General features: G+C 43.7%; 1 protein-coding gene across 2 annotated transcripts in view; it reads left to right on the top strand.

The window, feature by feature from the left end:
* Positions 1-14,039, top strand: part of LOC136580793 (ligand of Numb protein X 2-like) — a 61,249-nt gene that overhangs the window by 40,273 nt on the left and 6,937 nt on the right. For both annotated transcript variants that reach the window (XM_066581648.1, XM_066581649.1), the window contains exons 5-7: positions 6,692-7,066; positions 7,696-7,863; positions 10,433-10,607. In XM_066581648.1, coding sequence (XP_066437745.1) covers positions 6,692-7,066; positions 7,696-7,863; positions 10,433-10,607 — 718 coding nt within the window. The remainder of the gene's footprint in view (positions 1-6,691; positions 7,067-7,695; positions 7,864-10,432; positions 10,608-14,039) is intronic.

Below are 14,039 nucleotides of genomic sequence, written 5' to 3' on the forward strand. Positions count from 1 at the left end.
CCCATAACATAGTTTATGGGTGTCAGACGTGATAACAGTTTCCCTTTTAAGGGACACAAGTTCTCCTTATCTGCCAGTCTGTCCGTAACGTGTACTTAGTGAGGACCTGCTCCATCCAGATGTTGCCTCAGTTGGTATTAATACGAAAGTAGACCCTATAGTGCTCTGCTCATATCTGTATTTGGGTTCATGTTTTCCTGCTCTGTCATTGGAGGAACGGATCCGTCCTATTGGAACTGCCTGGATGGACCCCAATGACTATAATGGGGTCCATCCGGCTCCGTCATGCCCTCTGGCATTTTCCGAAATTGTGCAGGACCCTGTGCTCTTTCAACCATGGCTTTCAGTGGACATGTATCGGATGCCCTCCGACACGGATGTGATCAGAGCCTGTGTTGTTCATAGGTTACAACAGTAGAGATACAATGTAAGGAAGGAAAAGGCTTCTCCAGTTACGAGGCCGGTCTGATCAACCAAGAAGGTCAAAAAGGAAAATGTTGCAGCTCTTGAAGTATTGAGTCTGCGTATGTCGAAACAAGCCGATATACATGAATGAACAGACTATGATAAACCCGTCCGGTGCTGTATATCCCTATGGATGCATACGCTCTCGATGGCTTGGCTCGGCTCGTTATCCTGCGCACCATTTTTTTTTGCCAAGTGTATTTTCCTTGCCTCATTTAAAGCTGCCAGTTCCTTATTAAATCATTAGGTATAAGGTGAAGGGCCTGACAATGATTCCTTCTGCCAGGCCTTGGAACAGACACACCAGCATAGCTTTTAACTGGCTTAACAGTCCAACATGTTCGTCAGCTTGATTTATAGGGATGGGTGTAACAGCGAGAACTCCTTCAGGCATTTTTGAGGTGAGGTTTGAGATATGTCACCCTAATAGTGATGAGATTCATTCCTGCAGCAAGATATAATTGTATATTTAATCTCTCATGATGTAAGCGGCTTCTCATGGACGGCTGCTTTACGAGAGATCCGATGGGCACATGGCGCACACTTTGTGTAGATGGCATACATTTGACTATATTAGCATACATAGTAATTTAATTACTGGCACCAGCACAGTATTATGTTGGGGATTAAACTAAATTTATAGGCTGATTTAGAATTAATTCTAACTTCGTCATTCTGACATAAAAAAAAAGTTAATGTACAACATGTCACCTGGGGAAAGTTAATAAAAACTGAGAAATTGTTTTATAATAGAGCCCATTTCCTAGCTGATTAAAACTTAACTATGTACGAAACTAAAATGACAATTTTGGCAACTGTTTGCTCCAGTTGTACGGGTGGCTCCAGACCCCAATCTTATGGACAACCCCAGTGAGGCTTAAAAATTCTGGTTTGGCTGCACTCAACCTCAGTCTACTCCTCACCGACCACCTACATAAAATGGATAGGGTTTTGGGAAGCTGAGATCTGAGCTGCTGTTTGCAAGTTCTTGCACTAAAAGCTCCATAGTCGGAACTAACTTGGTGAGGCAAGTTGGTCACCAGTCATTTTTTTACATTTTTGTTTGTTCTCTTACCGGTAATCCTTTTTGCATGACCGCACCTGTCACAGACCACCTATCATCCGGAAAGGTAACCTCCCAGATCGCTTTAAAGGCAGGAACACCCTCCTCACCCTCAGTTTGTAGCAAGAGTCAATGGAAGGATAATCCTAATCCTAGAATATATATAGGTCTGCACTTGCTAAAATGTCTATACTTCTCCAGAAGGGAGGGAATATTGAGACACTTTCAGGCCTCTGTTTCCTTGAAACTGCATGAAGAGTTGGGAAGACTTTGTAAATGATTTAGTAGCTTCTAGATATCTGGTTAGACATGTTCTGACAGCAAGTGAAGTTGACGCTCATTTTCATCCTTTGTCCTGCCCTCCATCTGCCAGGAGCCTATCTCTTGGGAACAGTGATAGTAAGAAACCACCTTGGGAAGAAAAGCCGGGTTAGGTTTATTTACCGCTTGATCACTAAGCATATTTGTATATGGAGGAACTGCAGATATTGCATCTCTCATACACTCCTGGTTGTTAAAGGGACTATGCTATAAGATAGAAATGTGATTGGAATCTCCAGAGGTTCAAAAGGATGTAGAAAGTGATTTAAATCCCATGGAGGGGAGCTTGGTCTAAAAGTAGGAAGAAATCTACTAACAGCCTTTAAAGGGGTTTTGTCAGTAAAATAAAATGTATGTTCACCTGCATCCCTGTAGATTCTAACCTATGAAAAGAAGAGTTAAAAAAAAAAGAAGCAAACTTGCCTAATCCCGTTGTACTTCTTGCCACCCTTGTTTACCTGGCGCGTGGGGGCTTCTGGCCGCGTTTACCCTCTGACGTCCTCGGAGAGTAGACGGCGAGTGCACAAGCGCGCCGGGAAGGGGGGGACGCATGCACACTTGCCGTCGACTCTCTGAGGATGTCGGAGGTTAGACGCGGCCAGGCCAGTCAGTGAGCGGTGCGTTGTGACGCATTGACCACTGACCCGGGCGGCAGGACTCTCCGTCCGGCAGTGGTCGAAGCAGGGGCGGAAGCTGGAACTTTGCCAGCTTCTGCCCTGCGATCGGATAGCTGCCGGAGGGACAGGAGAAGAGCAGCAGCTTCCTAAATAACGGCCCCATAAGGCACAGGTGAGTATAATTTTTTTTCTTTTTCTGACAGAACCCCTTTTAAAGCATCCTCTGATCCAAGAATGTTCACATATTTTAATGTCAAATACGAAGAGCAGGTACTTGTACTTTAATATTAGGTTTTAAACCTTTATCAACTCCTTTCTGATTTTAATCATGACAAGATATTGATAAAAGTAGGCTTTCGTAATTCTAAGACCAACTTTAGAGGTCACCTCTAGAGTTGAGCGAACGTACTCTTCCGAGCTTGATGCTCGTTCGAGTATTGGCATACTCGATGGTGCTCGCTACTCGAGCGAGTACCACGCCATGTTCGACCCTGCCCCAGTTTGAGAGAGAGAGAGGCACCCGGCGGGTCCCATACAAAAATGCTTGAGTCTCCCATTGAAGTCAATAGTGTTCATTATTCGAATAGAGCTCTCGAATTTTATGACAAGCTCGACTTGAATAATGAGGACCCGAGTATTTGGGTGCTTGCTCATCTTTAGTCACCTCCTTTCTACTAGAGAGTAAAGTAGAAATAACATCTGATAGACTCTTCTCTTTTAAGACCAGTCTCTCAAATTCCAAGCAGTCAGATGTAAGAGAATTTATCTCTGGGTCAAATAAGGGGTCCTGATTAATAAGGTCTTTCCTCTTGGGAAGAACTTAAGGATCTGTCAATGATGACCTTCTCTGGCAAGAAAACCGAACCCTTCTTGGCCAAAATGGGGCTATGAGTATTATCCTTGCCCCGCCTCCCTGATCTTCTTTATCAGTCCTGGAAGCAGAATTAGAGGCAGGACTAATAAAGGTAATCCCCTTTGATGTCTGGGAAAGAGCATCAACCCCCAATGAGCAACCGTGAGGATGTAGGAGAAAAAACATGCTACATTTCAAATTCATTCTTGTTGCAAATAAATCTGTGGTGGGTCTTCTCCAGAGATCGGGAGCTTTCGTTGAAAACCTTCTGATTCAGTATCCATTCCCCCTGCCTGATTTGATGGCGATTGAAGTAATCTGCCTGGAATATTCTCTGACCCTTTCAGATGAACTGCTGATAAACATTTTGGTCCAGGAAGGAAGGAGACTTGTTCCAAAGATCCAGAATTTGAAGCTTTAGTTGTCTGTTATGGAAATTTGCCCAACTCGCAGCAGGAATGCTTAAAGTTAAACCCAGAACAGACATGGCCTGTCTGAAGAAAAGTTTTCAGGAATCTACAAGACTCATGCTCTTTTCACTAACTGAGCTTTCTTCTCAGGTAGAAGGCATAAATGCCATCTGTAATCCCAGAACAATTGCTAGAAACATGGATTTTGAGTTTGGCACTAGGGAAATGTTTTTTCCTTTAATTTATGTTCCAACCTAGATTGGACATTGACACAACCCTCTGAATCGGAGTCTTCAGAATTTCCACTGGAAGACCTCCCAGAAGAAAGTGGCCCTCATATGGGATGATGATTAGTTTTGTAAAGAGTCACAGGGCCTGGGATATACCAAAGGGCAATGCCTGAAACTGAAGGTACAATATTAATTGCCCAGTTATCACTGTCACCCTGAGGTATTTCTGTGACGTGGCATGAATCTGGATATGATAATAGGCATCCTTGATGTCGATCGATGCCTGAAGTTTTTGAACACCTAATGAGCCGTCATGAGAGTAGATTCTATTTGGAATTTCTCATTTACTAGATATCTGTTCAGCTCCTTTAAATTTATAAATCTTACAAAAAGTACTGTTCCACTTTTTTACTGTGGAGTAAAACCCGCTTCGTTCTCTACCTCTGGAACGAAGACCTTTTTGTTTGAGAGAATAAACCTCTTCTAAGAGGGCTGATTTGTTTTGTGGAGTCTGACCTTAGATCCTTCAGGCAAAATCTTTCTGGAGGAGCAGAGAGGAAGTCCAATCTGTATCCTTTTATACCTTCTTACATCCAAGAACTTGCTGATATCTTTTCCCAGGCCTGAAAATAGAGGGAAAGACTACCTCCGACCTGGGGCCTGGTGTCAGCATTTGGTTCTTTTTGGCAGTCGGATTGTTTTATTGAACGTGAACCTATTGTTTTTAATACCACTGAATTTCCTGGATTTATTATTTTTAAAATATCTATATTTCCATATTTTTTTTTCCTCTACGAAAGGGCCTTTTCTGTCTGGAGAAACTAGGTATTGGGAAAGGTTTTTTTTTTTTTCTCCCCTATTTGAAGCCTTTTCCAAGATATCATCAAATTCTTGACAAATATAAATTCGCCCTGACAAGGAATGGCACATAACCGAACTTTCGAAGCCAAATCCCCATTCCAGCTTATAAGACATAGGGCTGCCACTCTAGCACTTAAACCTCAAAGTATCTACAGATGCATCTGAAGGAAAATCAATTGCTTTTGACATAGTAAGAAAAGACTCCAAGATGTGTTCAACTAGTTTTATTAGTGATCTAAATGATCCAGACATAATTTATGGGATTGTGCTACGGAGATGCTTAAAACAGGTTGTAACTCTCTCCCAGCTCTGCTATCTACCGGATCTTTCAAGCATCTGAACTCTTCAAATGGAAGGGTTGATTCCTTTGAAATCTTTGCAATAGATGCTTCAATTTTGGGAGGGCCTTTCCCCAACTGCCACCAGCTCCTCATTAAAGGCGCATTTTCTTTTCTCATCCCTAGAAACCTAGAACCTTCTATCGGGGTATTTCCATTCTCTTTTAAGGATTTTATGTTTGTCTGAAGTGGAGAAACCTTAATGTTTTGGCCCAAGGCTGGCAAATATTTGATCTTGAATGGAACAGGACTCCCTAGCCTCTTCTACAGGCATAGTAGAATATCCTCATTACCCTATTGGATTACCATGCTGGTTTCCTGAACTGGTTCTGGGTGTTCAAAGCGCTGATAACCATCCCCATTGTTCTACATGGTGCTGGGTACAGGTCTAAAATGTGTGTGTTCAAACACACTAATGTGCCGGTTGGGACCCCTTCTGAAAAGCCACGCTCCTTATATTCCCTGCCATGCCCCCCACCCCCTCTCTCCTATTGGTGCCTTATTGGACACCAATAATGCCGGGAAAGGACTGCCAGATCTTGCCGACCTCCCATCCTTAGTATGCCCCGCCCCTGGAAGTCACAGCAGAATTGTGCCTCTGGCCCACATGGTGCACCAAAGGTCACATGACTGGAACCCCCAATCAGCTACTACACCAGAGCCATAGTTTCCCGAAAGAGAGGGAGAACAGGAAGCTGTAGGGAAGGCCACAACTCCAGCACAGCACTAGGTGACAGACAACCAGACTCCCCTGGAAGCCTAGATAAGCCCCTCCTAGTATCCACCACAGGGGAGGAGGGGAACACCAGACTTCTCAGCAGCTCCATGTGGAAACTTAAGCTGAAACGGGAGCCTTCACCCATTAATTCTTTTATATGGGGAGGAAGGCTCTGTGTCTCCTATAAGTCACTCGGGAAGCTGTTATGTGGGAGCATCCAAGAGGATACTACCGGTCTCCTGTACAGGAAACGGGAACTGAGCGATCTGGGAGGTTCCTGTCCAGATGGGAGACTGCCTCTCACAGGTGCTGTCATGGTCGTAAGGGATAAATGGGCTGACATGGTGGAAAAAGGGACATGGGCCTCTTGACCTGAACTGTGAGCATCATAAAAATCTATGATGATCGAAGTTTGGTTTGGGAGACCCGCGGTCAGGCCGGGGACACTCTACTGTGTAACAGATGCATAAATGTGGCTGAAATATGCTGATGTGTCACTAGCCTAATGAATCAAAACTCGTCTCTCAACTGCATTTTCTATCATTAAACATTGGTAAAGAGAAGGCCTCCGAGAGTCAATTTTAGTTTTTCTTTCACCGTTCCAACGCCACCTTATGCGTGAGTTGTAGTCTGTGATTTCCCTCTAGTCAATAAGATTAGTAATGGGTGGAATTGTACATTATGAATGAAGAAGAAAAAAAAACCTCCTGATTGTTTTGAACCCGAAGAGTTTGTTGTTAGATTTTCTCAATGATAAAACGCCCTCCTCCATTTGTTATTCGCATGTCTTAAAAAAAACTGCCAATGTTTTTCAGGTTAATGGAATGAACATTAGTAACGTATCCCACAACCAAGCAATTGCCTTGCTCCGGCAGCCTTCTTCTACCTTACACCTCACTGTCCTGCAAGAGAAAGGTTTCTCGCAAAGGTCCCAACGAGCCGAGGGAACTACCACAGCTAGTGCCTGCAAAGAAGTGATCCAAGTTACTCTACTGAAGCGGGATCGGTCAGAACCTCTAGGGATCAAGCTGGTTAGGAAGACGGAGGAACATGGCGTCTTTGTTCTGGATTTATTAGATGGTGGCCTGGCTGCAAAGGATGGAAGACTAAAGTGTAATGATAAGGTCTTGTCCATTAATGGTCATGATCTCCGACACGGGACTCCTGAGACGGCAGCACAGATTATCCAGGTAATACTTCATACATTATTAAAAGACCCCTCCCTAGACTATCCGAATTAATACAAAAAGTGAAGTGTAAGCTGTGATAATGGCTACGTCTCATGAGCTTATCCCCATGGCCCATATATGAACCTAAAGCTGCATGTAAGTCACTGATGGCTCAAGTGATGAGAGAACCTGTCACTATGACACACCTATTACAATTACACATGTGTGTTACCCTTATTATACTAAGGGGTACAACTACACTCCCTAAACAACCCCCACCCCTAAAGTGCTAAACAGGGGGAGCTGAAATAAATGCACTTCCTGGATCTATGAAGTCACATGGTGTATCATATGATCCCCGTCAGCCAGTCAGCAGCTCTGCAGAGGGTCACATGATGTAGCCTCAGTGTTTCATATCTGAAGCCTGCTGGATTGTATGTCACGTGATGCTTTGCAGCGCTGTTGACTGGCTGAGAGTTAATTGCTCCTTGCACGGTGCTCCATAGCAGATACATAGAAGCTAGAAGTAAAGTATATTACAAAGCAGCTTTTCATTTTCACTGTTCTGTGTAATTATGCAATGTTGTGTAAAAGTTAAGTCTATATAATTTACTTAGTTTATTGATACGGTTTTGTATGTCCTCTTTTAGATGAGTGAGGCACGGGTTAACTTTGTGGTCCTCAGACAAAGTACTGTGCAGCCCATGGAAGTCAATGAAGAAGGAACTTCATCTGGAAGTAGTAGCAATGGTGAAAGTCCTGTCCATGCACGCAAGAGGCCAAGTCTACATCCATGTAGAAGGAAGTCCACACAGAGGGTATGTTTCCAAAGTTTTGCCACAGTAGAACCAGTGGATGAGATGTTGCATTTTATTGGTTTTAAAGAAGTGATTGAAACCAACACGCAGCGTTCAGGTCTTGTTCCTAAGAAACCAGCTAGATTGGACAACGAAGAACACCGTTTTAGCCTATTTTTGCACAGACGTATGTTGGCCAGTATTGTGCATCTGTATTTGTAGGCTAAGGTCAGGAGTGGAACCTACACAGAGAAAGTATAATGGAAAGATTTGTAACTGTTCTGCAGCGCCTACAAAACGGGGAAATCGAAACAAAACCACGGTTACATCTAGTAATCAATTGATCGAAACAGTAGGGTTGCAGGGTTCCAACGAGCTTACATACTACAAATAATGGGGTGATACAGAAGGTCAAGGGGCTGGAGATGTGCACGGTATGCTGAGGTGGAGAGTGAGGGATGCTATACACATAGACAATGGTCAGATTGAGCTGTATGGTGGTTGACGGTGGCTAGCAGGGATCACAGTCAGAGAGGGCAGGGAGGATGTTATCAGGAGTACAGAGCGGTTTGGTTTAGGGGATATAGTTTGCCTCCCTGAAGAGGTGCGTTTTTAGGGCACATCTGAAGTTGTGTGTGTCAGGGATTGCCTGGATAGTTTTGGGGTAGTGCGTTCCAGAGGACTGGTGCTGCTCTTGAGAAATCTTGGAGGGCAGAATGAGAGGTTTGAGTTAAAAGGGTACTCAATCCGAGTTCGTGAGCGGAGGGCGTGAGCTGGATGGTAGATTGAGATGAGGGAGGCAATGTAGGGCGGCGCGGTGCTGTGGAGAGGAAGGTAATGAGTTCGAATTGAATTCTGTATTTGACGGGCAGCCAGTGCCGTAACTGGCACAGGGCAGAGGCATACAAGTAGCGGCTGGACAGGAAGATGAGCCTGGCTGCCGCATTCAGGATGGATTGGAGAGGGTAGAGTCTGGTGCAGGGGAGGCCGATCAGCAGAGAGTAGCAATAATCAACTCAAAAGTGGATGAGGGCAACAGTGAGCGTTTTTAGCGAGTCCACGGTGAGAAAAGGGCAGATTCTTGCGATGTTCTTGAGGTGCAGCTGACATGTTTGGGCGAGAGGTTGGATATAGGGGGTAATGGAGAGATCAGAGTCGAACATTACCTCAAAACAGCGGACATTCTGGGAGTTGTGGTGGCGCCACACACGGAGATGGAGTTGGAAAACATGGCTACCCAGCATGTAGTGCTTTTAGGAAAAAAAACTGTTGGTTTTTTGCTTCACTGGGGGGATTTTAAGCTGGCTACATGCAGGTTTTTTTTTTTGTTTTTTTTTTAAATTTTGATGGTGAGATTTTAACATTTTAAATTAATGATCTCTTTTTTTTTTTTCTTTTCTTTTTTCCCTCTTAACCCCTTAGGGACCAAGCGCGGTAAATATACGGCGCTTGGTCCCGGGCTTTAATCCCGGCTGATGGCAAAAATATGACATGGGATTAAAGCCTTTGCTCCCGCAATGAAGCAGGAGCAGGTTGGATCCTCAGCTGTCAGATGGATCCTCAGCTGCCTTCTCCTTACCTGGGTACATAGTGCTCAATGAGCACTATATACCAAAAAGTGAAAGTTGAAATTCTTGCTGACCCAAATCAGCTCTGTTGGTGACTAAAGGGGAATGTTTTCTCCTGTAACTGGGGCTCCTATGGTTGGGGTTCCTATGGATGCCCCAGCTAGAGTGGAAAAGTGTGAAATAAAAAAAAAATATATGTGAATGTCCCCCAGAGGTCTTATATGACATCATGGGGGTCATAGATGGTAAAAAAAAATTGTTACAAAAACAAGTTTAAAAAAATTACCGAATGAAATAATCTATACATAAAAAAGATGACCCAAAGCTGACGCAAACCAAAACCGTTGCCGTATGCGCCCTATAATCCAAAACTGTATACATTATATATCAACACGTCTAAAACAAAATGAGGAACCTATTCTGTACTTTTTGTAATGTAAATATACTAATTAAAAATGTATAAAAACTATAAATGTTACAAAAAATCTTTCTATTCGAAGTAAAAAGCTAAAAAAAAGTTAGAAAAAAAATAGTGGAAAAAAGAAATAAAAAATAGCCTTATGTCACAGAAAAAAATGCAGCAAAAATAATTGTTGGTAGCTAAAAAAAAAAAAAAAGGGCAGTAAAACTACCACATGGGGTAAAATCCCTAAAAAGTGTCTGGCCCTTTTAGGCCCAATACAGCCTGGTCCTTAAGGGGTTAAAATACAATACCACCTTGTGTGTATAGATGTGTTCACCTGAAACCCTGAAAGTACAAACCAATTAGATTCTTGTTCCTTCTCCCAACACCTGCTGCCCCAATAGGAATCTGGGCGCTGCCAGGAAACCCATCTAAAGGCCTTTAAACGGCACCTACTAGGTAAATGGCCTTTCTGTATGGTTACTCTCCATGATGATGTAATTCTGCAATGATCCTATTCTAGTGGGCAGTGGTGGTTTCTTTTAGAATGTGCATTACAGGAGTAGGTCAATAACCTTTTTTTACAATTCAACTTAGGTGTTTTTTCCATTAAATATAGGACCAGCCCCAGGCAAATGTATCAACCGAGAAAATGGTCACCCTGAAGAAAGAGCCTCGAGAATCTCTGGGGATTACCATAGGAGGAGGACGAGATCATAAGAATAGACTCCCCATCTATGTTTCCAGTGTTCAGCCAATTGGCTGTCTATTCAGAGATGGCAGAATAAAGAAAGGTAATGCGCTGTCCTCGGTGCCCGGCAGTAAGCATCTGTAGGTTATATGAGCCGCTCGCTTTATGTAATGACCGGACAGCATTCATTGACATCTAAAAGTATGTTTAATTGTTCTTTACTAGAGATGAGCGAGTATACTCGTTCCGAGTAATTACTCGATCGAGCACCGCGATTTTCGAGTACTTCCGTACTCGGGTGAAAAGATTCGGGGGGCGTCGGGGGGCAGGGGGAGGCGTGGCGGAGCGGGGGGTAGCAGCGGGGAACAGGGGGGAGCCCTCTCTCTCTCCCTCCCCCACTCCCCACTGCAACCCCCCACTCACCCACGGCGCCCCCCGAATCTTTTCGCCCGAGTACGGAAGTACTCGAAAATCGCGGTGCTCGGGCGAAAAAGGGACGTGGCCGAGTAGGTTCGCTCATCTCTATTCTTTACATGAAGAAGATAACTAACTTTTTATAGGCAAAGTCTGGTAATTATTGGTTACATGCTTGGGCCATCTCTCTTATGAAAGTCTGTTAAGGGGTATAAAATGTGAGATTTTTGGTCATTTTTTTCCTTTGATCAAAATTGTGCAGAATTTATTGCACTTCTATTGAATATAATGCAGTGATTTATGAGACAGTAGGACTATAGCTTGCCATAAGACAACCGTTCCAGTATAAGACATATGCAAATCAATTAAGTAATATGTAGTAAGAATGGATAAGCCTAGGTGAACGTTGCTTTATACGAGTGTAGAATACACCTAGTAAACTACACCTAGTATTTTACCAGTGAACAATATATATATATATATATATATATATATATATATGGCTCTGGCACGAAGGATAGGGAATGGCATTAAAGGGGTTGTCCCGCGCCGAAACGGGTTTTTGTTTTTTTTTAACCCCCCCCCCCCCCCCCCGTTCGGCACGAGACAACCCCGATGCAGGGGTTAAAAAAACAAACCGCTCAGCGCTTACCTGAATCCCGGCGGTCCGGCGTCTTCATACTTACCTGCTGAAGATGGCCGCCGGGGTCTGCTTCCTCTGTGGACCGCAGCTCTTTTGTGCGGTCCATTGCCGATTCCAGCCTCCTGATTGGCTGGAATCGGCACGTGACGGGGCGGAGCTACACGGAGCCGGCATTCTGCACGAGCGGCTCCATTGAAGAGAGCAGAAGACCCGGACTGCGCAAGCGCGGCTAATTTGGCCATCGGAGGGCGCAAATTAGTCGGCTCCATGGGAACGAGGACGCCAGCAACGGAGCAGGTAAGTAAAAAACTTTTTATAACTTCTGTATGGCTCATAATTAATGCACAATGTACATTACAAAGTGCATTAATATGGCCATACAGAAGTGTATAGACCCACTTGCTGCCGCGGGACAACCCCTTTAATGGCCATTGTTCACTCTTCCTCAGATCCAGCGCTGGCAACCCAGCGCCCCTCCGCCTTGCTGAAATGGGAAGCGATCATGTCACAGTGATTTTTTTCAAATTCATTATGTAGCTATCCCCCAATATATGGAAGTCCGCTAGTGGTACCTTTGCTAGTTATTTCTTTCTGACTAGTTATTTCTTTTATCTGAAATGCATGCCCCCCCCCCCCCCCCCCTCAGATGGTCATGTGATCTTGATTCTGACCTGCTCAGCATACTTGGGGGGTTACGCTGTCTGAAATTGTCAATTTTTCAGTCTGTGATACATGGACCCTACCACAGAAACTACCTAGCGAGGGACACAGGCACTCCTATCAAAGTTCTGATGATGACACTGCTCCTGTCCCATAGTTAAAATAGAGGAGATCACAGCTCATCCTATTGACTGCAGATTTATGGTCTGTAGCTTATTTGAATGAATATAGAAGGTAATGATAAGTAAACTGTCCACCCAGCAGGTAGAAATGGTATAGCCTCTAGCTACTGCTGTCTTGATACATCATGGGATTGATGTGAAAATGAAACCAAAAAAAATCTCACCAAAAAGATGGAGTCTGCTAAGCATCAGACAGGATGATGCACTGCATGGATGTGGCTGCAATATACAGAGGAGACGTCGTGTGTGCGTGTGTGTGTAGGGGGGGGAGGGATGTAAAAGTGTGCTTTTTATTGGGCTGGCCCTTTAACCCCTTAGTGACCGGGCTTTTTTCCATTTTTGTTTTTTCCTACTCCCTTTTAAAAAATCGTAGCTCCTATATTTATCCATCGACGTCGCTGTATGTGGGCTTGTTTTTTGCGGGACGAGTTGTATTTTTCAATGGCACTATTTATTGTACTATATAATGTACTGAAAAGCTTTTTAAAAATTCTTAGCGGAGAGAAATGGAAAAAAAACGACATTCCACCATCTTTCGGTGCGTCCTGTTTCTACAGCGCACAAACTGCAACAAAAACGACCTATATTTTTATTCTATGGGTCAGTACGATTACTACGATACCAAACTTATATAGTATTGTTTTTGCTGCAGTACTTGTATTTTTTTTTTTTTTTTAAGATATTAAATTTTTTTCAATTATTTTCTGCGGTCATTTTGTGCGCGCGATAACTTTTTTATTTTTCCGTCGACGTAGTTGAGCAAGGGCTCATTTTTTGCGGAATGTCCTGTAGTTTCCGGTAGTACTAATTCGGAATACATACGACTTTTTGATTGCTTTTTATTGCGTTTTTTCTGGGAGACAGGGTAACTAAAAAAATGCATTTCTGGCATTCTTTATTTTTTTTTTCGGACGACGTTCACCGTGCAGAAAAAATAATGCACTACTTTGATAGATCGGACTTTTACAGACGTGACGATATCAAATACATATTTTTATTTTATGATTTAGATTTTTTAATAATAGATATGGGAAAAGGGGGTGATTTAAACTTTTATAACTTTTAAACTTTTTTTTACAATTTAAAAAACTTTATTGATTTTTTTTTTTTTTACTTTACTTTGAAGTCCCCCTGGGGGACTTTAACATGCGATGCTTTGATCGCTCCTGCTGTATGACGTAATGCTATAGCATTACGTCATACTGCTTTTTTACAGGCAGTCTTTCAAGCCACCCTGTGTGGATGGCTTGATAGGCAGTCTGCTAAGGCAGCCCTGGGGCCATTCATTAGGCCCCCGGCTGCCATGACACCCACACGGATCCCCCGATCTCACCGCGGGGGTGCCGTGCGGGACCCCCAAACAGCATTCGGGGCATTTAAAGGGTTAATAGCCCCGAACGGCCAAGCGCGGCTATTGCCCGCGGGTGTCAGCTGTAATAAACAGCTGATGCCCGCGCTGTATGGAGGGAGATAGCGGCGCTACCTCCCTCCATACACGTCCTGCAGCTGCAGGACGTAAAAACAGTATGGCCCGGTCGTTAAGGGGTTAACAAAGCAGTTACCAACCCATAGAAACTTGATGCGTCGGGTGGAAAATTTTCGGAACATACTTTGTTTCTTCTCTGAAAAATCTTCC

The sequence above is a fragment of the Eleutherodactylus coqui genome, chromosome 10, assembly GCF_035609145.1.
Source record: "Eleutherodactylus coqui strain aEleCoq1 chromosome 10, aEleCoq1.hap1, whole genome shotgun sequence".
NCBI classification, from domain to species: domain Eukaryota; kingdom Metazoa; phylum Chordata; class Amphibia; order Anura; family Eleutherodactylidae; genus Eleutherodactylus; species Eleutherodactylus coqui.